The sequence below is a fragment of the Heloderma suspectum genome, chromosome 2 (assembly GCF_057233095.1).
Source record: "Heloderma suspectum isolate Gila_16-S chromosome 2, 16-S_ref, whole genome shotgun sequence".
NCBI lineage: Eukaryota > Metazoa > Chordata > Lepidosauria > Squamata > Helodermatidae > Heloderma > Heloderma suspectum.
Window position 1 is genome coordinate 247,302,791 of NC_139459.1, and position 26,857 is coordinate 247,329,647.

Consider the following 26,857-nt stretch of genomic DNA (forward strand, 5'->3'; position numbering starts at 1 on the left):
AGGTGCTGTGTCATGCATTACCACTTCAACTACCATGATACCAGACATCAGCCTTCAACCTTTTAAAACTATGCCAGTTCTTCTGATGATAGCATCCACCAGAATGAAAGTTGTCTAGAACAACAGTAGGTTGCGTAGGGCCCAAAGTGGCATCATTTTGAGAAGACACCTGCCCATTGTTTACAGATAATATTGGAATTCGGGTCAAAAAGAAGGAGATTGACAGAACTGCAGATGGTAGGTGTAGGAATGGAAGGTGATGCTGGAAGAGAGACTGATGAATTCAGCAGTTTTATTGTTGCTCTGTATGGTATTGTATATAAATCAATGCATACCATTCTTCTGGGGCCCTGGCAGGAACTGACATACTTCTTGTTGAGCTGGGCAGAGTGTAGTGTTTGGGAATGAGGGGTGGGGTGGAGGGTTGACATTACCTACTTTGCATCACCTTTCCAGAGGAAATTTCTGGGAAGAGGGGGGAAGCCCCTTACATAAAATGAAACTGCAGACAACAGAGGAAGCAGAGTAAAAAGCAAAACAATTGATGGTGTGTTCAAAATTTGCTGAGGTTTGTGCTATCCAACTGTTTCAATGTTATAATAAAGAAAAATGCTACCATAATGTGATGGGAAATGGAAGGGCTTCATTCAGTGTCCCCTGTCACTGTGGCAGGGTCAAAAAGATGATTACTTTGGCTTGAGAGGGGCACAGTTAAGCAGAAGTCTGGTTTCTGAGTCCTGGTTCAGAAAGTATTCTCAGTCTTGACATATCTGAAGTGTGAGGTGGATCTTGCTTCAAATAATTATGAATGTGTTGTGGTGGCTTAGAGCTCCCAATTTGACAGACTCATATTCTGACTTGCATCTGCAGATTATCAGTGTGTCACATATATGTAGCCATAACAATGTTTCAGAACATTGCTATAGGCCAGGGGTGGGGAATTTGTGGCCCTCCAGATGTTGGTAGACTGCAACTCCCATCAGCCCCTAGCCGGCATGGCTAATGGTCAGGGATGATGGAGTTGTAGTCCAACAACATCTGGAGGATCATAGGTTGCCTACTCCAGCTGAGCATTCTACCGGTTCCTTGGATCTTTTTGCTTGTTTTGAAGGGGTGTCTTGAAACTGCCCAGAGAGCTTCAGCTATTGGGCGGTATAGAAATGGAATGAAATAAATTAAAATAAGTGGTAATGGGACTGAGGGTAGTTTTTGTCTTTAGTTTCCTAATGCACAAGCACTGTACAACTTCATTAAAGGATTTAATATAATTTAAACTCTTTTCAGCTGACTTTGGAGTATCTGCCAAAAATATGAAGACTTTGCAAAGGCGGGATTCCTTCATTGGCACACCATACTGGTTAGTGAATGAATTCCAAGTGAATTTGTAGCCAGGTGGTCACAATAGGCAATGTAACTTCAGGAGGCAAGTAACTTCATGAGTGCAAAGCAGAGAGTTGGGGCGGGGGGGGGGGGCTCGAACCCATACAAGTACTCCTTTGAGCAGACATTTTTCTGCTCCACCAGCAACCCATAGCACAGAAAAGGCAAGTAATTTCAAGATCATGAGCTCAAAGCAGGCTGAACTATAGAAAAATAAAAATTGGGAATAAATGGGGGAGGGGAAATAGGGGGAAAGATAGCAAGAGTTTGGGGGCTCCTGAGGACCCCACCCCATGATCACTTACATGTCCTCAGGCCTCCAGTGCCTAAAAATGTAATAAAAATAGCAAGGGGCACCCAGGACACACACACACACACACACACACACCAATTCTTGTACATACACATGCACGCCTCCCCCCCCCCCCACACACACACAGTTAAAACACACAAAGGAAGCAATGTCCCATCTGGCCGCTGCTTTGCTGCTGCTTCCCTCCAGTCCTTCTCAAGAGCCCACTACACATATGAGGGAAGAGTAAAAAGGTTTTAAATGACCTCCATCGGCTGTGGATGCCCTCTAAGGCTGCCCTGTTCACAAACAAAGACCTGGGTCCTGATTGGCTCTTGAGAACCAATCAGTACCAAATTTGGAAGTACAGCAGAGCTGTACTGTTGGATGCTCTGCCTGCTGCTTTAGAAATCCATGAGAATCAGGGGCGGGGGGGGGGGAGTGCCTTAGCTGCAGGAGGAAGGAGGAGACAAAGAGCAGCCAGCCCAGCCCAGCCCCATCTCACCCACTGCCAATACTAATGGAGGTTGGGATGGGAGGAGACCACTGCTGCACAGTAAGACTTGCTCTCTCTGTGGGAAGGGAGAGAAAATGGCTCTGGTGGCAGGACACCACACTGCCACCCTTATTAAGAAATTGCCCCTGTGAAGAGGCCATGACCAAATATAAGTAGATGTTTCCCTGCTCATGTGTTAAGGTATTACCTACCACTTGGCTGAATTTTAAACTATCCACACGAATGGATACGTATGTTTGTGCAAGCATATGCTTGAAATTTTACTGTAATCTCAGTATTATGCAATGGCCTATTTGCATATATTTAAATGAATTAAAACATAAAAGAATATATGAAGGGCTACCATTCCAGAAGGCAGTGTTACTTTTAATTATTGTTCTTAAGTGACTTCACTTATCAGGAGTCTTGGAGTCTGGAGGGCTTTATCCTTGTGTGGGGAGGACATTGAGGAAAAAGTGTAGATGGAATATAGACTCACAGTTGTAGCAATGTTCTCTGTGTCATATTCAACCACCACCTCTTTTAGGGCAGTGAAAAACCTACAAGTCCCATGGCTGAAATGGGATGTTGATGAAATCTGGGCCATTCTCTCGCTCTCCCACCCCCTACTGTTTGGTGGAATGTCCTTTTGAAGCAGCTCCAAGTATATGAAAGCAACAATTCACTCAAGGAATTTAATCTCTACATCAGCCACATTGCTAAAGGGATGCGATCAGTGAGCATTAATTTGCTGTCTTAAGCAGCATCCAGGCCAGATGTCATTGGCCTGCTGGTTTTCTGTTATCGCAGCCAGTTGAGAGTGGAGAGATGAATGTCTCTCTGCATGTGAATTGGATACTGTCTCTAGCCAAAGACATTTAACCACTTTCACTTCCTATTAATTTCAGTGGGAGAGTTACACACGTGCTTGACTCTCCTCCCCAAACCAGTAGGATTTTAAAATGCTCAACTTGGCTGTATCATACCAAGGGCAAAAGAAAAGGCTTCTCCCCACTTTATTCAGAGGTTAGCTGCAAAGTCATATTTCCAAGGCTTATAATCAGCTCAGGCTAATGACCAATTGAAGATATAGATGAGTTGGAAGGTGAGGGGCTGCTCTTCAGGACCACTTATTGCTGGTGATGTATTGGTAGCAGGACTTACTTATTCCTTGTTTTCTTTTTAGGATGGCTCCTGAAGTGGTGATGTGTGAGACCATGAAAGACACCCCCTATGACTACAAGGCTGACATCTGGTCCTTGGGCATAACACTGATAGAAATGGCTGAGATAGAACCACCTCATCATGAGCTCAATCCCATGAGGGTCCTGCTGAAAATAGCGAAATCTGACCCTCCCACGCTTAACTACCCCTCAAAGTGGTAAGAAGACATGTTTGTGTGTATGTGCACTTGTGGGTATGTGCGTGTGTCTCTCTCTTTGGCTGCCCAGAGTAGGCAGTGACAAATGGGGTTCTTACTAAATTATTCAATCAGCCTTCCATAGTTGTCAAAACAGATCTGGAATGAAATTGGATAAAATTCATAGAGAAGATTGTGAGAGGCTGTAAAACCCATGGATGGGGAACCTATGGCTCACTGGATGGGTTTGGACTCCCATCAGCCCCAGCCAACATGGCCAATAATCAAGGGTGATGGGAGTTGTAGTCCATCAACGTCTGGAGGGCGTCAGATCCCCCATCTCTGCTTTAAAATGTTGCCACCACAGGATGGGACTCACCTAATGAGGAAGTCATGCAGAAGGGCTTGGTGAGAGAGGTTTGTCCTGTAGAGCACTGGCTCTGTGGGTCGCCTCAGTGAGATCAGGTTTCCCCAATGTGGTGCCAGCCAGATGTTCTTGGATTTAAACTCCCATCATCCTTGACCATTAGCCATGCTGGTTGGGGTTGATGGGGGTTGTCATCCAGCAACATCTAGAGAGCACCACATCAGGGAAGCCTGGTCTAGATCAAGATTATAACAATGACTCTTATTATTAAACTCTTCTTTATTCTATACAAATCCTCACTTGTCGATGAAGCTCACTGGTTAACCTTGAGAAGACACTTTCTCAGCCTAGCCTACCTCCGCAAGGGGCTTGTGTTAGGATGTGAGGAGATAACCCAGTGTACACCACCCTGAACTCCTTAGAGCAGGGCTGGGGCACCTGGGGTCTTCCAGATGTTGTTGCACCCCAATTCCCATCACCCCAGCCAGCCTGGTAAGGGATGATGGGCATGGTAGTTCATCAACATCCATCCACAAGTTCCCCAACCATGTCTTAGCAGAAGGGTGCACTAGGGTGAACTAGGAGTGATGAATCCACTGCTTTCCCTATGTATTTTGCTTTATCATGGCTCTTAATTGTTTACTTACTTATTGGTGAGATCAAAGAAAGGAAAAACATATGTGGTCCTTTGTGGTAAAGGGTTGAATTGAAGCCGTCGTGGCCACCCTGATAGAGGTCCCCTCTTTCTTATAGCATAACCAAGGTTGGGGGCAGGAAATGCACAATTGTTTTCCATTTCTTACTCAGACACGTCATATTCTCAAGCGTGCAGGAATATTGCATTTTCCAAGCTCTCAGAGTACAGTAGTTTATACTTGGGGAAAATGTGATAACACCTTCATTATTTTTGCAGTATCAGTGTGGAGTGTGGTTGCCCAAGCATCACATGGGAAGAACGAAAGCTCAGTGGCAGAGCATATGTTTTGCAATGAGAAAATCCTAGGCTCTGTTCCTGGCATCTCCAAGAGAAAGGATCCAGGCACGGGTGATGGAAAATACGCTCTGCCTCCTGAGACCCTGGAGAGCCACTGCCAGCCAGAACAGGAAATACTGGGCTTAGGTGGACAAATAATTTGACTGGTGTAAGGCAGCTTCCTACGTTCCTACCGGCATCCAAATTGTGTTCTTCTTGATCTTAATAATGACACGCACAACCCCCTGCAACCTCCAGCCTATGCAGCTTTTTGTTTTCACTCTTTAGAATATTTTCTATGCACTGCCCCAGTATACAAACCCTGCTTTGGAGTAAATGTCTAGCCAGACTTCTCCTTCTTCTCCTTGTTAAGAAAGGAGTGAACAGCAGTTAAACTATTTCCTCTCTTTTCCCCTCCCCAGATCTATTTCATGCAAGTAGATTTACATGCTATTTGTCACTGAAAAATCACCGGACAGTAGCATCCATGGGTAAATGTGCTTGTGATACGTTTCTGTGACCGTGTTCAGAAACTGCCAGTACGTGCTTTAGTGTTACCCTTACATGGAAGCCGGCATTGAAAAAGGGGGGCGGGGCGGGGGGCGGTATAATCACTTGCCTGACAGAAGGCTTTGTATTAGCACAAGCTGAAGCTTACAATTGTCCTCACGTGAGTTTGCTAACTTTGGGGCTTTGGCATGAATTGGGAATAGAATGACAGCATGTAACTTGCTTCTGAACAGCTGTTGCTCCTGGGCTTAAAAGGAAGTGCTAAGTCTGTAATTAACCAGGCAGTATTTTCTGTGTACTCAGATTGATTGATAGACAGACAGACAGACAGACGTAATGTTTGTGCTGCTCTGTCTCAATAGTGCTTCCTTTCAACCTATAGGTACTGACCATAATTTCGGATTAATATTGGGAATGTAAGTGGTGTGATCTGTAAGGCAGATGTAACAGTTTTCCTTCTCCTGAAGTTCTCACTAATGGCCTTTGTGCTGGTTTTTAATTTATAAAGGTCTCCAGAATTCAAAGACTTCTTGAAGACTGCACTTGACAAGAACCCTGAGACACGGCCAAGTGCTGCACAATTACTTGAGGTAAGTGCAGCCTCTTGACAGCAACCCTCAGTTAATAAATGCATAACATTCCCTGAGGATATGGAAATACACACGGGCAACTGCTTGTAGGACTGTAGTAACACAGTGCAAATTTTGGGTGGTTGCTGTATAGAAAAGTTGGGCTTCACTGCTGTAGGTGTAGTTCCTAACTGGACAGGAGCGCCTCCCTCAGTAAGAGATATAAACCATGCTAATTTGGCTGTCCCTGCTACCTGGGTGAGACATATCCAGTGCAGACTGCCCTGCTATTCCTGAGGTGACTTGAGACTCACTGTAAGTTTCAATTTTCCTTCTTCCCATTGCTTTCACCTGTCCTGCTTCCCTACCACCTCCTCCTGGACTACAGTTGGGAAAAGAAGGGGAAATATTTTCTAGCAATACCAAGGTTGCAGCTGCTATTCCTAGTTACCTCACTATTTTTGATTCTGGACTATCTTAAGTTTTGCATGGCATTCGTGTGTGTGTTGTAGTTGCTGTCCTAGTTGTTGGTGGGGGCTTTTTTTTTTTACCTTTGATAAGGTTTTACCTTTGATAACCATGCCTTTGATAAGCTAATGAAAGAAAAGTGATCTAGTTAGTGGAGGGGAGAGGGGTTCTGTCTGCAATGTGGCTTGGCAGAAGTGTCCTGAGAGCCAAAGTGTACAGAGAGAAAATGTGCAGTAGTGTTAGCAATAGGTAGAGTGATCTCTCAGTGAACATCCTGAGTTGGGGTTTCTCTCACAGGGAAATGGTCTCTGAACAAGAGGGGCAGTAGCTCACTGACAGAGCACATGCTTTGTTTGCAGAAGGTCCCAGGTTCAATCCCCAGCATCTCCAGGTAGGGCTGCTGCCAGTCAGTGTCAACAGTGGACCAATTGTCTGACTCAGCATAAGGAAGCTTCCTATATTCCTAATCCCCAAGTCCACTTTGAGCCATGATGCTCTTGATTTGCTGGATTACCCCTTTTAATATGGTAATGCACTCTTGGTTTTTAGCATCCCTTTGTCAGCAAAGTCACTACTAATAGAGCCCTGCGTGAGCTTGTGGCAGAGGCAAAGGCTGAAGTGATGGAGGAAATTGAAGACAATAGAGAGGAAGTTGAAGAGGATGACTCATCAGAATCTGCATCTGTAAGTTTTATTCTTCTAGTTACATTAAGGAAATATTTATTTAAAGAACTAAGGCTAAGTAACGCATACACACGCTCAACACACACACACGCGCATGCGCACGTACATACTAGGACTGCTTTATAAAAGAGCCAGTGTGGTGCAGCGGCGAGAGTGTTGGCCTGGGAGCCAGAAGATCCGGGTTCTAGTCCCCACTTGGCCATGGAAGCTCACTGGGTGACTTTGGGCCAGTCACAGACTCTCAGCTCAACCTACCTCACAGGGTGGTTGTTGTGAGGATAAAATGGATAGGAGCAGGAGGATAATGTAAGCCGCTTTGGGTTCCTTGCAAGAGGAAAAAAGGCGGGATATATATGCAATAAATAAACAAATAATAGATAGATAGATAGATAGATAGATAGATAGATAGATAGATAGATAGATAGATAGGCTTCTACAAATAAACCTTGCTAGATTTGTCAAAGCAAACAAATGAGCACCTTTGACCCATGCACCTACTGGGAGGGGAGCTATTTTTTTTTCTTTTGTGCAGGTGGGCAAGGAAAATGGCTCCTTGAGTGGGGAGAGGCTGCTTTTCACTCAGCAGCCAAAAACCATGGAAACAAGGTGTTGGACAGCAAGCCAGCCTTCCCTTTCCCCTTGTCAGATCGTCTTCCGAGTAAATGCGGTGTGTGGCTGTCAGTGTGTAGCACTCACAACACGGTCAAAATGACCCTAATGGAAGGTTTTAACTGCTGGCTCCTTTGTCCTGTGGAAAGTGTCCTCAGGGCTATCTGGGACTTAAACGTGCAAGTTTCTTCCTGGATTCTGCTGGCTGGTGTCAGGCTTGGTGGAGACAGACAGAAGCACAGGCTGATGGATAGGGAAAAAAAAAAAGATTCATGGAAGCAGTGCTGAATCAACAGGCAAGATTAAATCTGCAGCTGATAGCCAATGCTAGGATTACAATCGAAAGGTGTCTGTTCAGACCATGGCAGGGATTCGGGGGAGGGTAGGTCTCTACATGTTCCCTACTACCGTACATGGAATTTGGTTTCTGTGGAGAAAGGAATGAAAATCGTATGTAGATTGTCATGTGTGGGCTAGCTGAACTTTACAAACCAGACCCTGGGGGCTTTTACCTACTTCCTTCTATTGTCTAGAACTTGGATGAAAAGGGAAGACAAAATTTCAAGGGGGCAGTTGAAACCCTGGAGAAAGGTGGTTTTCAGCGGTAACAAAAATGAAAACAAAAGAAAAAAGATTGTTTTAGCTCAGGCTGTTATTGTGGCTATACTCATAGGGGCAGAGCAAGGGGTGTCTGCTCTGCTTTCTACACCTGCACCCCAGTCCACTGTTCCCCTGGACCAAAGAGGCCCCCAAAGGATTCCCTCCCTCTTCACTCAGAAGCTGCATTTGGGAAGTGCAAGCCCAGTTCCTGGGAGAAGGCAGGTTGAGAAAGGGTGGCAGTGTGTGTAAAACATATTTCCTTCCCCCTGCCCCCCCCCCCAACTCTGGAGCTGCCTTAAGAAGGAGCAAGACTAGCAGGCTGTCTCTGAGGGGCAGGGGACTTCTATGCTGGCTTAGCCACCTGTTGTCAGGTTGGTGGACAGGTTTTTGTCCCACTGCAATGGGGTCATGAAGTGCAGCAAGTTCAGTCCCATCCGCCTTTGGCCTCCTTTCTTCCAGGGCACAGGATACAGAAATGGTTGGATAGCAAAGTGGGTCTGAACACTGCCAGCCAGTGCCCTTCACTGAAGTCTAGAAAATTGCAGTGTGGTAAAGCCAAAGCGGCTTTCTTTCTTTTACTTGTAGGAAACCCCAATGATTCACAGAGCTGGGGTGTTTTTCACTTGTAGTAGAGAATAAGGCAAGTGCTTTTATAGTTCTAGCAGCTCCTATTCTGGCCTTGCTCTGCTCCTCCATAGCCCCCAGAGCATTCTTAATAGTACTGAAGCAACTCTGAACGCAAGCCAGTAAAGTGGTTACTAATGTGAAAAAAGGAGGTCAAATCAGTCCATCCTAAAGGAAATCAACCCTGAGTGCTCATTGGAAGGACAGATACTGAAGCTGAAGCTCCAATATTTTGGCCACCTAATGCTAAGAGAAAACTCCCTGGAAAAGACCCCGATGCTGGGAAAGACTGAAGGCAAAAGGAGAAGGGGACGGCAGAGGATGAGACGGCTAGATAGCATCACGGATGCAATGAATATGAACTTGAGCACGCTCCGGGAGAGAGCGCAGGACAGGAAGGTCTGGCGTGCTATGGTCCATGGGGTCATGAAGAGTCGGACACGACTGAACGACTGAACAACAACAAGAATGTGGTACTGGGTGCAGAATTTGGCTTCCAGAGAACCTCAGCTTCCCCAAACAAACAAATAAAAAAAGTTTCTAGCTCATTTGGTTGTGAAGAAATGTGTGATAGTGATCACCTGGTGAAATCTTAAGAGCAAGAGTTGTTGATTTCGGAGGATTAAACTACAAGTAGGGGACCCAATTCATATCAGGGCCCAAGTAGAGGGGGGTAAAGAGGCTTTAACCCTTCCCCCCTCCACCGTTGTCCCGAGGTGGATCAGGACTCCCACACTTCCAATTTGCTTTGTCAAAAAAGGATATCACTAATTTGAATGGATTCTCTTTCTTTGGCAATGCAAGTGGCATGCAGGGGGGTCTGGTTTGGGTCCCGTGTTTACTTGTAAGGAAAAAAGCCATAGCTGCTACGTACATCTTTAATGTTTAGTTTGATACTAAGGGTTCTAGTGGTTGGGGGCTGGCACTTCACTTACCGCACATGTAAGCGTACACACACACATACAGGCATGCATGTTCACATACAACTCGCACATACACACCACTCACCACTCTCTCAAACACTCAAACACACACACACACACACACACACTGCGGTTGCTGTGGGAGGGAGGAGACCACAGCCTGCTCTGCACCCCAGCCATCTGGAACCAGTTGCTGTTTTATTTCAAGTGGGAAATGCTATCTGTTTTCTGGCAGGAAGAAAGCCTCTAGGAACAGGCTCTATGGTTCCTGGCATAGAAACACCATTCCTAGAATGTCGTAGGAAGCAGGCAGGAGCCTTGAAGCACTGCTTTCTAGGAAGTTCTGGGACACTCTAGGAATGAGACTTCTATGGCAGGAACCATAGAACACATTCCTAAGTGTTTTTTCCTTTTTTCCTTCCTTCCTTTTTTATTTTGCTTTGGTGTTTTGTTTGTTTTGTTTTTTTAGTGCAGCTGCTATTCTTTTGCACCCCTGGTTTAGAGTGTCAGACAAGGAGTAGGGAGACCCAGGTTCAAAGCCCCCCTCACCCACAAAGTTTGCTGGGTGACCATGGGCCAGTCACTATATTTCAGCCTTAATCTACCTTCCAGGATTGTTGTGAGGATAAACTGGGTGGATGGCAGAAATGTCAGTATGCCAGCCTGAACTCCTTGGAGGAATGGCAGGATAAAAATATAATAAATTCATTTTCGCTCATTGTCCCTCTTGGACTAGCAAACCCAAGATCAATCAAGTAGTTTATGCAAATCTCCATGATTTAGATCTGTCAGAATTTCGCATTTAGTAGTGTAGAATTTTTCCATACTTTTTAAAAGTGCAGAAGACACATATCCCTGACAATGAGGCAAATGGAGAGGAAGAGCGGAATACAGGAATCGAAGAGGCTTAAAGCCAGGAGTGAGAAGGGGGTACAGCGTGGGAAAGGGTGAGCCACTGGCGTTGTGGCCGAGGCTGTGAGAGCTGCCTCAAGTGACAGTGTACCAGTGCTCTTGAGAACAAGCCAAAGCATGACCTTCTGGAAGCACCTTGCCAGGGAGCTGTCAGGATTCTGTTGACCTAAAACAGGACTCTTGACTTCTACCATAGAGTATGGTCTGTCTTTTGAAAGGGACAGCTGTAACCAAACAGCATTTCTAGCTGTTTGATAAAAAGGGCACGCCAGGGGGGTGCGGAACCTTTATACAAATCTTTATTTCTCATTAAATGATCAGGCACAAGAATGAAAAACACCGAGGCATATACTGAAGTCAAAAGTTTTTTCTAGATTGTTTAGTCCTCTTAACTCCCAATACTTTCACATCTATCCTCCACTCCTTCCCCCATCCCCAAAATGTAAGGGGAAAAATATCCACATGGTGCTTTAAAAGTTGCCCGAGAATTAACTGGGGAAGAGCCCCCTCAGGGAACACTCCCATGTCAAATGACTTGCCTAGTGCTCTAAGTTTCAATGGTCTCCTTACAGTATAAATATTCAGCTGTGGAGGAGAATCGGACCCTGTTAAAGTTAAACAGATTTCTTCTTGTGTATACTCACTCTCCACTTCTTGATTATGTTTTTTTTCCTCTGACAAAAATTAAAAAGTCAGTTTTCATGACCTTCCTCTTTTTTCTCCTTCTCTTTACTCAGCCTCACGATGTTCACAAGAGAGACTCGTCTGTCGCAAGCCAACTAAGTTTGGAAGGAGAGAAGTCTCCAGGAAATCGCTTGTCACTTGTGGCCAATGGACCCAAGTTGCCTTTGGAACAGGTCAAAGAAGCCACAAATGGGCAGGGCGACAAGTTTTTGGATGAAGGGATTGGTGATGAGCAAATGACAAAAACTGCCAGTAGTTCAAACTTGTCTGGGATAGAGGATTACCCAGATCTGTCCGGTGCCCAAGAAAAATCACGCAACAGCCCTCAGTTGCTGCGATTCAACAACAACATTAAACCAACAGAGAACAAGGACCTCAACTTCCAAAATAAAAACACTGAAGCAGCAAGCAAGGATGATTTAAATGTAGGGAACGGGCCAGTGAGCAGTGTCCTTGAAACGCCTACAGAAGAAAGACTCCACAATGGGAGTTTGAGTTCTTCCTCTCAGTTTGAGAATGGCAGCTCAAAGAGAGACTCCGATTCTGGTAGCACCTCTGCCTCAGAGAGCATGGACCTAAGCATCTCCTTATCTGCTGATCTATCCCTCAACAGAGGCAGTGGGTCCCACTCCCTAAAGGTAAGAAATTGGGGTCAAATACTGGGAATCATCACAGAAACCAAGTTTCCCACCCCCGCTGTTTCCAAAATTACTTCAAATTTGCAAAAATTCAAATATTAGAAATATAGCTAATTATGCAAGTGAAGCATACTTGTGGAAAATACAATTTGTATTTCCTGGTTACATCTTGGAATCTGTGTTTCTTTCATAGAGAAGTTCCCTTCCTCTTCTTCTTTTCTCCCGCAGTATCTACCTGACCCCACTGATGTGTTTTGTTTTGTTTTTAATAAAACAGCCCTAGCATAGTTAAATGTACATTATATGATGATTTCATCTCCAGAACTCTATCTTGTTTTAGTCCTTTTATCCCAATTTATTTTGCTGAATATATAGGATGCAAAAATGCAGAAGATGACACTGAAACGAACCAGGAGATTTGTAGTGGATGGAGTGGAAGTGAGCGTCACCACCTCAAAAATCATCAGTGAGGATGAGAAGAAAGATGAAGAGATGAGATTCCTCAGGCAAGCAAAAAATCTGTTTTGTTTGGGTGGATTTAAATGTACCAGGCTTTCTCAGGAGATTAGTGAAAGGACTAAATATTAGGAAGAACTTCTAGGTGAGCTAGCTGTCAGTGGACCAGACCGCCTCAGAATGTGGTGGAGCCTCCTTCATTAGAGGTTTTAAACAGAGGCTGGAAGGTCCCCTATTAGCAATGCTGTAGTAATGGATTTCCTGCATGGACAGGGAGTTAGGCTAGATAAATTTTGTGGTCCCTTCCACAAGAGAAAACTGTCTTCACATAGTTGTAAGAAATAGAGTTTTAACCCAAGCCCCCTTCACACATTCCATTTTTACACGTACACCTTAAAAACTAAAGTATGGATGCAGCAAACAGATGTGTAGAAACATTATGTCATGCAGGTACACTTAACAAAGATGCTCCTCCCTCCCTAGAGAAGTTAATTTGGGCTTTGTGAGGCCAAAAGAAGCCTTTTAGTCACACTGGAGAGGATCAAGTTGGGCCAACAAGCAGTCGTCAGTGGGCTAGATTGGGCCATCCAGCTTCCAGATATCTACCACTAGTGTATAGGGCACACATGACAGTTACTTCCAAAGGGGTAGCCATGTTAGTCTGTTACAGCAAAAATAAAAAAGACTCTTGTGGCGACTAAAAGATTTATTATGGCATAAGCTTTCGTGGACTTAGGACATTAGTAGTCTTTTGTTGCTTTTATGATAGTTGCTATGCCACTCCATAGCCTTGGTGGGCAGTAGTACTTGTGAATTCCGTAGAGGCCAAGGCAAGTGCACTCAATGTGAGCCTGAATCACCATGTTATGGATAGTTAAAATTCATAATTGAATTTTGCGTTCATCAGAGGGCGGGGTACACTCACTGTCCTTGTTCTTTTCAATAAGCTTTTGATTGATCTGACACCTTTACGTTCCATTACTGCAAACTAACAAAGAGGTTGAGGGATGTTCTGGGGTACTTTTCAAATCCTTGGGTTTATATATTTCCTCAGTTAGTTTTGACGGCAACAACCAAATTCTGTGTAATGGGATTGTAAAACTCTGAGTCCCACATTTGCATTCATTGTGCTAAGACGTGCTCAGAGCTTTATGACCCACCATTCAGTTTTATAGCCTTTATGCATATAGGACCTTTCACAGAAAATGAGACTGTGCTCAGCTGTCATTGCTTGTGAAGTAAAGGATTCATAAAAATAATCTGAACTCATTCTTCTGATAAGGAACGTTTAGAATGCTCCATGAAGTGAAGGTGCAGTGGCCATACATAAGGGATAGTGCTACAACCAGTGCAAATATGGAGAGGAATCTCCGTAGCTGTAACTTGGTCTACCGCTGTTCCACAGTTTATGCAACAGTTCAAGTCCACTGGGGTTTCACCAAGGTTAGCCACAGTGAATGTGTAAAGTAGATACGTGGCAAGGTGCTGAGGTGACTCAGAGCTGAGATGACTATTGCTGGTATTACCAGCCTGCTGCCACAACTTGAGGACTGTTCTTCTATTATGTTTGTACCCTCAAGTATAGCAAGGGAACTTTGTTGCTGCTCTGAAAGCTGCCAGCTCAAATCATATGGGAACTGACTCCAAGCCAGACTGGATATGAAACTGCATTTAATTTCCCTTTGCATAAGTAACAGCTTTCATCATTCTCACAAAGCCAAGTAAATAATCAAACCAGAATAGACAGGCTTCTCCTTTTCTCCACTCAAACCTTAGCTTCTAACTGCCATAAGTGCTCAATCCCTTCAACTGTCAACTGCCTATGGAACCCCGCTGTCTAAAGCCCAATCAAAGTGAAGTTCTATCATCAACATAGCCAATCAAAACAGTATATTTCTTTCTATTCTTCTTGCATAACAGCCAGCATATAACTGTATATTTCTCTAAGTGTGTGTGTGTGTGACTATATATATCCCTGATAAAACCCAACAATCCTCCATTTGTCATACGTATCACTAGGGCTTTGAGAATATGTGTCTCTCTTTCAGACTTCATAAGTTTACCTCACCAAACACAAGTGTACCGGGACTTCCACATAACATGTGAAACAGCCCTTATTTCAAATGGAAATAGTTTTATTATAGTACACTGTAGGCAGAGTTGGTATTCTTCTTATACCAAATGGTGGCCAGATAGTGACTCTGAGAGGGCAATAGAGGTGATGACTAGTCTTGGGCCTAGCTCTTCTAGGTCCAGTTCCCTGTCTTCCTCCACCCAACTCCCATAAGAATGAGCAAAGGAAGGGGAAAGACTTGACAACTGTTGTTCTTAGTGGAAAGACTGTGTGTGTGTGCGTGCACACGTGTGCATGCGTGTGTGTAGGAGGTGTAGGAGATCTCGGGGAGATTACCTGAAAAGGGATAGCTAAATAAAGAGGTGCAGGGTAAAACGTCAGCTCTTGTGTGGGTGGGGAGGACAAAGGCCTATCTGTGACCTTTCTGTTCACCAGAGATCGAAACCTATCTCAAGGGGCCAGATGCAAAGGTGCCTTGTTTTTCCTTTCATGCTGCAGGAGCAAAGAGTTTAGCAACTGAAACTCAGGGAAATTGTAGCACATTAACACTATAGACGTCCCGTTCTCTGATTCTCCAAACTGCATAGCCTATGTTTCAACATTAAATTTTATGCCTGTTAGAAAAGCAGAGCAGGAACACAGTTGGATAGCAGGAGAAAACATATACCAGGATCTAGAATAGACTGGAAACATCTAGCCTTCCTCCATTAGGGTTTTTATGGGGACATCAGCCTAGGAGTAGATCAGTTTCTGCTAAATGCCTGGCATTGAATTCAGGTATTTTTCTTCCTACAGCTACAATAACATACCCTTCAGAATGGTACCTTGTTGTCAGTCTTCAGCTTAAACAAGCCTGACAAATGACACCAATTTTCCAAATCTTGATTTAAAAATGCCACCAAACGCTAAGCAACAACAACCCACACCTGTATAGTTTGTGGAATTTGTCTGAGCCTGATAGGCTTCAGTCCACGCTTGGATGCAGTTGACTGTGGGTCATTTTATACTTCTGTTTATTCAAAGTGTCTGTGTATGGAAGGTGAATAATTCAAGGCCAGAGGCACATACACAAGCCAGAAAGGGTAGGGAAATGGCTCCTTCCCAATATCCTGCCTGAAAGGCATTCAATTAACAAAACCCCTTTTGGTTTAAGATGTGATAAGTGTTTTCCATGGTCACCCAAGCTCCAAAGTGCTGGGAAATTTTAGTTCTTACTTAGACAATATGGATATGGTATGTTATCCTATGTCGTGGCTAGTTCCAGCTTCACTACTACCTTAGAGCGAGATGGCTGTCAGTGGCAGAGTGGTGGACCTAAGTCCCAGATTTGTCTGCTCACTGGAATCGAAACATAGGCCGGGTTTGCGCCATCAGCAGGGGAAACCACGCAGCAGGGGTATTTCTAAACCACCCTACAATCCATGGGTTGTAGTAGGGATTGTAGGGTAGCTTAGAAGCCAACTGTCAGGATTCCCTTTTGCCCCTGCTGTAAACTTCAGAACCCAAATCAAAACACAGACAAGAGGCTTCAATTCTCAGCTTTTACTTCACTACTTCAATGGGTCATACAGATGCAAATGGTCAGTGACGCACAGTCTACAAAAGAAACGCCTTCAAGAGAGTTCAGAGGAAAGCTACGAAAGTTGCCCACCATTTGAAGAAAAGGCAGACTACTGTCCTAAAATAAGGGGTGGGGTGGGGGTGGGGGACCTCCCTCTCTCTCTCGTGAGGCCTCTAAGCACCACTGTTCACGTCGGGCCAATCACGCAGACCATCTAGGCTCCGCCCCGCCATATCTCTCTTGGCTCTGCGTCTCTCTTGGCCTGGTGTCTAAGAATTCAGGCTCTCCAAGCCCCACCTCTCCCTGTTCGCTATCTCTCATAGGGGTGTGTGAAGAGAGGCCGTCTCCATCCAGCTGGGCCTTTGAAGCCTGAGGAGTCTGCGTCTCTATCTCTGGACAAGCCTGGGAAATTTCCTCCTCCTCCTCCTGCAATTCCTCTTCAGAATCTGAGCCACTGAGCCACTCCCTGTGCTCAGAGGCAACCCTGACACCAACCCTGCCACACTACGCACCGGGTTTGGATAACTCAGCAACCCGCGACACAGTGCGGGTAATCAAGCAAATGCCAGGCACGTGAGCAGCGTGCACGGGGGTGGGGGAAACAACCCATATGGCATGGTTTCCCCCTGCGATTGTGCAAAGCTGGCCATGGAGTCTTTGCAACTGAAGCGATCAAGCAGCTGAAGCTATCATTCAACATTAGAAGTACCCAACTGGTAAACAATACCATCCGTATAGAGTAATAGAAATTTTATTAATTTAATTTGATTACATATTGACAAGGCTGTACGTACAACTGTGATCAGGCAAACTTGAAGCTGAAAATTAGAAACTCAATGGGAAAAAGAAAGGAAGAAATACCATTATAAATAAGAAATCAGGGTGAAGAGTCCATGTAGCTAGCAGCTAAGTCTTTTTCATTTTTACTCTAAAGTAGGGGCAGGGAGCCCAGACCAGATTGGTACACTAGTGTGGGGATGGGGGGGGGTTAACCCTTTCCCTCTTACTATGGGCCCAATCCAGAGGAGGGGCACACCTGCAATTTCTATTGCAAAATAGTGATCCATTTGCTTTATGAATCAGTATTTTGGAATAGAAATTGCAGGTACAGGGCCTCCAATCCACATCAGGCCCATAGTGAGGGGGAAAGGGTTAAAGGCCCCTATCCTCCATGCTAGGATCCTGATCTGGATTGGGCCCCCTGCCCCTATTCTAGAGTAAAAATGAAAAAGCTGTAGCTGCTAGGAATTAATGGAACATTTATTCCAATAAAGAAATTTCATGAATTTCATGAATTTATGACCTGATAATTATTAATCTCATCAAATAAAATTTCATGGATTTATATGACCTGATAATTATTATCTCAGGGGATTTAGCACTATTCTGTAAATGTCCAGAATTCTGAAAGACCTTTGATCACAAAATCCCAGTGGCATAGATAGGCTTATAAACTTGTAAATTAAGGATAGCTTATTTACTCACATATCATCTGATTTGAAAATAATATTTTTCTTCTTTTGGGGTCGGTAAGTTTTGGGGGCTTTCCTTTCAGGCCTTCTGAGGCCTGTAAATCTAGCAGCAGAAAGGGCTTCTTGCAACCACACAGAAAATGCCAACATGAACTAAGGAACTCGGGAACCTGTAGTTCTTAAGGGATCATATCTCATAGGAGGGCCCACTACTCTGTCTCTCTCAAACAAGAAGTCCTAGAGTTTAAATAAAGAAATATGGTTCCATATATAGTCTTAGGGTGTGTCAAGGAAAACTCTGGGAAAGCCAGATTTCAGAATGTGTTAACTTTTCAGCTATACATTTTTTTTAAAGGCCTACAGTTAGGTTCCTCACCCCTGCAGTATAATAAAACAATGACAGCATAAATAACTTACAGGCAGTATCAAACTGTGTCATTCCACTAGCACAAATGATACTATGTTAGCAGAAACTAGATTCCAAACTATGCACAAGGAGAGGATCCAGCTAAAGTTCCCCTTGTGCAACTGCTTGTGCAAGAGGTTGCACAACCATTTTCAGGAGTGGGGCATGTGCTGTGCTAGTACACACTCTGGTAGCGCAATATGTAAGCACTTGTGCAACTGAAAGATCTGGTGGAGGTCTGCTAGCGCTATTTGAATTTCCGGAATGATACTTTTGGATGCTGCCCTATATATATTAGAGTAGAATTAACACTGCAGTTCCTATTTTTCATAGTATCAGGGAGTTCCCTGTTCCTCAAGTTCAGTACAGACAGTAACTCCGGAGGTATCATATTTCCGTGGGGGGGGGGGGGGATTCAATCCCTATTCTACCCTGGGTTCTGTCTGAAAAACAGTGCATTTCTGAACTTTTCTCAAGAACAGGAATAGGGTTTATTTTACTAATAACCAGATCAAAATATTTATGGTGAATAAGAAATATGTATAACAACAAGAATGCAGTGTGATATTGTTATATTTTGGCTACTGGGTGGTATAGAAATGTAATAAATAAAATAAATAAAAAGTCCTAAGTATGAGGGAGTTCTATAATTCAGCTTTCCTCAAGCTCATTTTATGTAGATATCTCAACTGATATCTATTTCCCTCTTTGGAAATTTCTAAATTCTTTGCTATAGTGATTTCCTTGTAGCAGGGAGTTCCATCATTCACCTTTCCTGAAGTTAGGTTCAGACATTAACTCTGGAAGTAGCACAACAATTTCTTACCCTTTCTATCTCAGAATCAGCATGGACAATCCTCAAACCAGCCTCTCTCACACTGCCAAGTTTCAGATCCATCCCCTCAGCCATTTCCTGAGTATACGTCATAGAACCTACTGCTCCCCAATTTCTGGTTATAATGGTGGAAGGTGACTTGTCCAATTCCCCCTTAACATAGGGCCGCAACTGTGGCCCTATAGTAAGTGGTGTGAAGTCTGACTGTGACTCAAGGAGTCAGCAAGGGCTAAATTCAGTTTCAGAGAAGCTCTCGGGGGGGGGGGGGGCATTCTGCTGGTGGGCGGGGCCAAAGGCAAAGTGGGCAGGGCCAGAAATAGCCCAAATGCCAGCACATTGTAGCTTAAAGCTCTTCCTGCCAGTAACTAAGCTTCAGGAGAGACATTCCCCCTTTTAGAATGGGGAAAACATTGCACAAATGCCAGGACACCACTAAAGGGGAGGAGGAGTGGGGAGCCTGGGGAAGAGGGTGTGGCCATCTAGGCAACCTTGGAGAGCTGGATTTGGCCCCCAGGCAGGCCATATTTGGGCTTGAGGTTCTACACCCCTGCCCTAAAGCAGAGTGCTGACACTTGGAACGGGAAGGGCAGCCACATTTGCTCAGTCATCCTTATTAGCATGGATTGTGCGCCACCTATTCTTGCTTTTTGCTTTCAGATGTTGCTTGACCTGCCTGTGGAAGGAAGGCTGGCCCTGCATTCCTAAACTTATACTTTGCTTTAACCCCGTAGGCGCCAGGAGCTGCGTGAGCTGCGTCTGCTTCAGAAAGAGGAGCACCGGAACCAGACCCAGCTGACTAGCAAGCATCAGCTGCAGCTGGAGCAAATGCTGAAGCGCTTCGAGCAGGAAATGAATGTATGTGGGAAGAGGAGCTGAATTCGCTTCCCTCCCTTTTATTCAAATGGACTTACCAGGAACAGGCCAGAGGCAGTGGGGAGGGAAAAGTCTGCAAGGCATGTGCTGCGTGGCCTGTTAACCAGGCTAGGCAAAATACTAACTGTTAGTACCGAAACTGTTGTCGCTTCCCTGAAGGAATATTGATAGAATGGCTATCTTTTCTGTACGGTGGGGCATAGGTGTTAGTAAATCTGTGTGGCCAGGAATGGAGGGAGCGAGAAGAGCAGGCCTGCCACCCAACAGAAGGTAAAAATAAAAATGGGGTGGCCAGGTTAGCAAAGGACCCCCAGAAAGCACCTCCCCATAAAATCTGGCAGTGCCTCTGCCTGCCAGACCCCCCACAGAACTCAAAAACATCCCTAACAACAGCATATTGCACTCTGTTTAAGGGAACTGCAGACAGTAGCCAACATGCCTTTGAAGTGGAGTTCAGTATGTCAGTAGCTACTGCTATTCAGTGCACAACCTATACAATGCATTTTCGTTCTGCTAATTGACCCCTATTGTACTTAAAGCATTTCAAAAATGTTTCCATTTTTAGCCCCTCTATAAGTTAAGCTCTCTTTGCAAGAAGGCTGTCTGAAGGTGTGACTGGTTCTGTAGGGAGTGTAAATAGCTACACAGACACCATAATATGGAAAGGAAAAATATTTCTTTTAACCAGACTGAGTGGTGCAGAGTTTCTTCAGTAGAAGTGTTTATTAAAAGGCAGGATGTTCCATTACTGGGTGTTCCTTCAGCCAGTGGTTCACTGAATCAGTTAGGCCCACCAAATATAGTAGTAAAATTCTGTACACTGGTTCCAGTGCTGCCAGTGGCAGATTTGTCTGCTGCCATGACCGACACACAGGAGACAGTTTACCCCCATTCTGTTTCTTTAGCCCCAGCATGTAAAGCAGATGCAGCCATCACATCTGCTTGCCTCAGACCAGCTAAAGTCCTCCAGGCATCTCTGTGCTTAAATGTCAGAAAGAAGGCAATACTGGTTTGGAAATCCAGGTGTGTGGCAGGAAGCAATTGCCGACACACATAAATTTCCCAATCTGCTTTCTTTCTGTCCTGTGTATGGGAGACTAGAAGGCCATTCCAGCTTGTGTGTTGTTCCTTTTCCATTTCTAGGCCGCATAACCACCTGGTTGTCAGAAGCAGCTTATGTGGAATAAGAACACATCAAAAAGCGTGGAATCCAAATAAACAATGTTGATTACAGATGCAATTAATTCTTCAGAAATTAGCATTTTACAAAGATAAGAACATTCATACAAATTCCAGTGTACACGCTTCATAAAAACCACAATATCATTTCTTAAAACATCTCTGACGTTCTTCCAATTGTTCATAATTCTTGGAAAGTACTGCTTCCAGAGAAGCTAGGCAGGTTTCCCTAGGCAATGAGTTCCAAAGGTAGAGGCCACTTCTAAGACAGCTCTGTCATATATCCCCCCCCCCCCCCTAGTCTTAACCTCATATATTGTAGGGGTCCTAAGCAGAGTCCCTTCTGATTACTGTAACAGATGGGAGGGTTCATACAGGAAGAGGTACTCCTAACTTAGAGAAGGCCCTGGCAATATGACCTCAGTGTTTAGAACTGGTAATGCTCAGAGATGGAATAAGAGGAGCACTTCAGATTCAGATTTGAATGTATTCAAAAGAGCTTTAAGGCAAAACCATTTTTTTGGTCTATAATGGTTTCTTCAGACTTCATTTTTATTACCCAATGATAAATGCTAATTTATTTAAGTCTCTTGGCTGAGCGTGATAAGTCTGGTTTGGTCTCATATAGGCAAAGAAGAAATTCTATGACACAGAACTAGAAAATCTAGAACGTCAGCAGAAGCAGCAAATTGAAAAGATGGAGCAAGATCATTCACTGCGCCGGCGTGAAGAGACAAAGCGTATCCGTGCTGAGCAAGAACGAGATCTTGTAAAGTTTCAAGAGCAGTTGAAGCAAATGAAGAAGGAGGTAAAGGCTGGTGGTGGGCCAAATTCTTGCACAATGACATTCTGGGATTAATTTAGGGCTCTGACTTATTTGAAACCCCTCAATCCTTCTGCTGGCTGAGATAGTGTTATGTCATAAGCCATTCAGGAGAGAGGAGGTTAAGGAAAGAGAGTTCAGATCTCGGGTTGCTGAAGAAAGGAAGCGGAGCAGACAGTGAACAGTAAAACAAAGGCCTGTGGTGAAGAGGAAAGAGGGCTTAAGGAGGAAAGGACACTGAGAAGTGACATGTTAGGAAACGCCAAAAAGAGTAAGCATGGGGCACCGAAATCAAGGGAAGAGAAGACCAGAAGAAAAAGTTTGACACGCTTGTTCAGTGTAGTAGCCAGAGGCAGCTCACCCACGAAGCAGGGTGAGGTGCCTGCATCAGGCAGTGGAGCAGTGACCTGTGCCATTCTCCTGCTCTGGAGAGCCCCACCAGCTGCTCTCCCACCATGGCATTTGCTGCAGCGTGACAGCAGCTGGTGGGGCTCTCCGGAGTAGCTGCCGCCCTCTCCTTCCCTTTTCATGCATGGCCGGTCTAAGCAGCCATGGAGCTCCTGTGAGAGCCCCACGTGAACTTCTGCAAGAGCCCCACAACCACTTCTCCGGCTGCACAGCAATCCATAGAGCTGATGTGGCAGTGGCAGCAAAGGCAAGGGGGCATGGGATGGGGGATGGGAGCAGCAGCAGTGGTGGCACTGCCACCGTACCTTCTGTCTCGCCTCAGGTGACAAGGGACCTTGTGCTGAGCCTGGTAGTGGCTAAGAGACTACACTGTGAATCAGGAGGTCCCTGGTTTGAATCTCGGCTCCGTTATGGACTCACTAGATGGCCATAGGCAAGCCACTCATGGTCTCGGTCCTCCCTTCCCCAATATGAGAGATAATAATACCAACTTAACCTGACAGGCTTGTTGTAAGGCAAAAGAACCATTCTGAATGCTTGAAAGCTCTGTACAAATGCTTAAGGATTATTAAGAGGGCAATTGCAATTTGATGCAATGGTAGCTTCAGGCCTCTAGTATTCCAGCAGTGTCCTCGAGTCTTATGATTTCCTTTTCACTAAAACATTTCTATCTTGCCTCTTTGTCAAAAGTTCCGCAAGACAGCAAACATTGTCCAGAATACAAATCATTATAACAGAATTGTTCAAAATACAGTCACACATCGAACAACAAGAAGTGTGTGTGTGGGGGGGGGGGGATTGGCCAGCTACCCCAGTCCAAGCCCCTGCTTGTAAAGCCATGTCTTTGTTGCTGAAAGGCAAGAACCAAAGTAGCCAGCTGGGGCCCTCTGGGGAGGATCTCTCACAACTGAAACCCTCTCCTGTCTTCCAGCCACTGTACTTCAGATCGTGGAAGGTTTGAGTTGTTTTTGACCCATAGTGACCTAAATGCAATTATTTTAACACTCAGCACACATGCAAGATAAATATTAACATAAGATGGCAGGCCAGTGCACAACTTCTGCTATTCCAAGTCTTAAGATCATTTCACTTGTTACTGAGAAGCAGTCAGAGATAATTTGTTGACACATTACCTACTTCTTGGAAATGTATGAAACAGTCGTCCAATTTAAGAATTATCCTTCTGCTGTCACTGTCTGTTCTGGACACAAATATTCAGTTGTTAAATTTGAGGGGAAGGACTATGTGGAAGAGGAAGGGGGCATAATGCAGAAGGACTGGAGAGAGTAGTAAGTATGAGTAAGGAATAGAAAAGAGGGAATACAAGTAAGAAAAACAGGAAAATTAAGGCTGAAATCTGATACCCACTTAATCTGGGAGTAATCCCCACAGAATTTAATGGGGCATATTTCTGAATGAACCAGGGTCATTTCTTGCTGGGCGGGGCAGGGGGGCAAACAGGGTGGCTGCCTTTGGCACCAAATTCTGGGGGTACCAAAACAACCCTCCCCCATGCTAGTCACCCACCCATCCATGCTGCCCAGAGAGCCTACATCTCTCCCCCCCGCCCCCCATCTCTCGCTCGCTCCCCAGAGTGAGATCAGTTGGGTAGGCTCTTTGGAAAGCTGACCAGGCCCAAATGTTCTAATTTGAGGGGTCCTTCCTTAAAGTGAGGGTTTCTGGGTGAGATGGCTATGAAAACTACATATGCTGCCAAGGCACAGACAATCCCCAGGGCCACCTCAGCCGGATTGCCTCACTTTAAGGAAGGAACCCTAGATGGTTGGGACAGAAGGAGAGGCAAATGGTGGGGAGAATAAAGAGGAGGAGGAGGCAGATGGCAGAGGCTGGAGAAGAAGAGGAGGTTGGAGTGAGGATGAGGAGGGTGGCAGTGGTGGCCAGAGAAGTGGCAGGAGAGAAGAGAGGGGCATGATCAGGGAGCGTGTGGGGAGAGAAGAGAGAGGGTGGCAGCATGTCCACCGGGGCACCAAAATGTCACCTTGCCTAGGGTGCTAAAATACTTAGAGACCAGCCTGGAGTGAACATGTATAGGATCACATGGTAAGAGAAGGGTGTTCAAGATAATAACAGTAAAAAACCAAACTGCAAACAAGAAATAAAAGAACAAGCATCCATGACAGAAAGACAGTTGAGGGCAAGACAGAAAAGAATGAAGGAAGTGACTGAATTCTCCAGTTTTATGGTGAATGTATTCTAAGTCTTAGTCCTAGTACTTCAAAGTACTAGGTGATGCAGTCAACTTGAGAGGTCTCTTCTGCCCAGCCATTTCAAGAAATTGGACCATACTGAATTTCTAAAAAGTAAGATCTTTTGTCTGTTATTCTTTTTAAGCTCAAGACTGACACTGAAAAGCTCCCACGACAACAGCGCAAGGGGACCATGAAGATGAAGATGGAAGAGTTTGCACAAAGGAAGCAAGTCATGGTGAGCTCTAGTGATAATTAGTCTATGGTATGGCAAAGACTCATGTGACTGTTCTGATTCCCTTCTCCTCAAAAGGAGGCACAGGCCATGATATACTGAGAAGAGCATTCACTTTGCTACTGTCTCCTTCCAGGAGCATGAGTTTTTAGCCAAACAGACTGAGGATATGGAACAGGCCATAAAGAATATTACAGCCCAAAATCGGAAGGAGATCTGTGACAAGGAACGAGAGTGCCTCAACAAAAAACAGCAACTTATGAGAGGTGAGAGGATTGGGGGTTTTGTTTGTTTGTTTACAGTGCACTAGAAGTAAGTGGATCGAGAGAAAGCAAACATGGAAGAACCTGCTTTCCTTTGAAACTAGCATTTCCCTCCAAGAGAGCGCTGGCATACTTATAAGTGAATAGATTACGAAGTGCCTAGCGGTGATGAAAAGCATGCCATGTCTTGTTCAAGTGTTCAGTAGTAGTAATATTACTTATCAATGTTTTAATCTTGAAAGTGATTTTAGGGAAAGTGGCCAAGCAGTCCCGAGTTACAGTTTTCCAGCAGCTTGCAACCCACAATACAGCCTTGAAACCAAAGAAGTACAGAGCTCTTCTGTAACTCAGGGGTGGGGAAGCGGTGGTGCTCCAGCCGTGGCTGGGCTACAACTGCAACCACCCTGACTGCTGGCTATGCTGGCTGGCGCTGATCTTAGTTGGAGTCCAATAACATCTGGCAGGCCAAAGGTTCCCCACCTCTGCTACAACTATAAGGATTCTTCAATCTACTTTCCTCCCCTTACCTATCCTTCTTTCTTGCCTCCTGCAGCACCTGCCCCAGCCCCCCCAAAACCCTGCCCTTCTCATTATTTCACTTCTTAGGTACAAACCAGTAGTGCCATGACTACAAAAGATATAAAGAGAAGGGAGATGGGGAAGAAGTTGAGCCTTAGGGCAAGCATTATTTATTCTGTGCCTCTTTGTCTTTCTTCTCCTGGCATATTGAGATTGGAACATTTTGCCTATTCTCCCCCACCCCGGCCACCTTTCTAGAGAAATGTGTAACCATATATCGTTTATGTCTTGCCTTCCACAGACCGGGAAGCTGCTATCTGGGAGCTAGAAGAGCACCACCTACAGGAGAAACACCAGCTTATTAAACAGCAGTTAAAAGATCAGTATTTTCTCCAGAGACATGAGCTGCTCCGGAAACATGAGAAGGTAGCAGATCTTAAGTTTTTCTATCTCTTATTGCTTCCTAGTGATGAGCAGAATTGCTGCAAAAGAACTGTCTTTAGCAGATCTACATGAAGTGGTCTGCTGGCATGCATGTATGTTAATTTGATGTGGTTATGAGACGTGGTGAAGACTTGAAACTCTAACGAGTAGTTCCTAAGAGCCCAAGTGACAGAATACTGTGGTAAATATTGTGCAGTCAGACATAGTAATTGACTTACTATGAATTTGGGGAGAAGAGATTACTGCTCTAGGCTAAGCTGTTGCACTCCAGTTGTTTTGGACTTCAATTCCCATCACTTCTAGCTATCCTGACAAATTATCAGGAATGCTGTGAACTGTAGTCCAAAACTTCTGGAGGGCACCAGGCTGGGGAAGGCTGCTCTAGGCTGAAGCAGTGCTTGGAAACAAATAGGCAACAAAGGGGCAGCATCCATTATCATCTTTGAAGTACTTCTCTACAAACTTAATATGAGGGCAGAAAGAGGAGAAGCAGGCCTTGTTCTTGTAACAAAATAGGCTTTCGGAAGGGAGCCACTCCATTATTTGAGAATCAACAAAGCAAAACTAACATTTGTTAAAGTGAGGAACTCGAAAAAAATGGTTTCATCAGTGGCATTTTAAACAGATGCTTAGAGGCAAAATGGAATTTGTTAAAAGACGAAAGGATGGATTTGCAGCAGGTAAGCCACAAGGCAAGGAAAATCTGATTGTAATACTTGATCTCATTCATATCTGTACCTTGGATATCATGAAGGATTATCGGGTTGCTTTGCTGCTGTCATTCAGGGCCCCTTCTCTGTACTGTGTGTATACTTTGCATTAATAGGAGGCGTAATGTGTACTTTAAGGCAATGGGCACAGTCAGTCCCTTCCAGAAAATAACCAACGTAGTATTATTGTAGGGAAGCTACATTTTGTGTAAGACCTCTTTGTTTAATAACTCAAAACTCTAGGAAGGTAACAGTGAACAAGTTTGCTAAAGGACGGTCTTGGAGACCCATAGAACTCTGGCC

At 44.7% G+C, this 26,857-nt stretch overlaps 1 protein-coding gene across 1 annotated transcript in view; it reads left to right on the forward strand.

The window, feature by feature from the left end:
* The window catches only part of STK10 (serine/threonine kinase 10), a 104,103-nt gene that overhangs the window by 71,241 nt on the left and 6,005 nt on the right, over positions 1 to 26,857 (forward strand). The window contains exons 5-15 of the mRNA XM_084838680.1: positions 1,285 to 1,357; positions 3,355 to 3,549; positions 5,887 to 5,968; positions 6,965 to 7,099; positions 11,505 to 12,089; positions 12,465 to 12,595; positions 19,625 to 19,748; positions 21,574 to 21,753; positions 24,529 to 24,621; positions 24,755 to 24,884; positions 25,702 to 25,826. Coding sequence (XP_084694806.1) covers positions 1,285 to 1,357; positions 3,355 to 3,549; positions 5,887 to 5,968; positions 6,965 to 7,099; positions 11,505 to 12,089; positions 12,465 to 12,595; positions 19,625 to 19,748; positions 21,574 to 21,753; positions 24,529 to 24,621; positions 24,755 to 24,884; positions 25,702 to 25,826 — 1,853 coding nt within the window. The remainder of the gene's footprint in view (positions 1 to 1,284; positions 1,358 to 3,354; positions 3,550 to 5,886; positions 5,969 to 6,964; positions 7,100 to 11,504; positions 12,090 to 12,464; positions 12,596 to 19,624; positions 19,749 to 21,573; positions 21,754 to 24,528; positions 24,622 to 24,754; positions 24,885 to 25,701; positions 25,827 to 26,857) is intronic.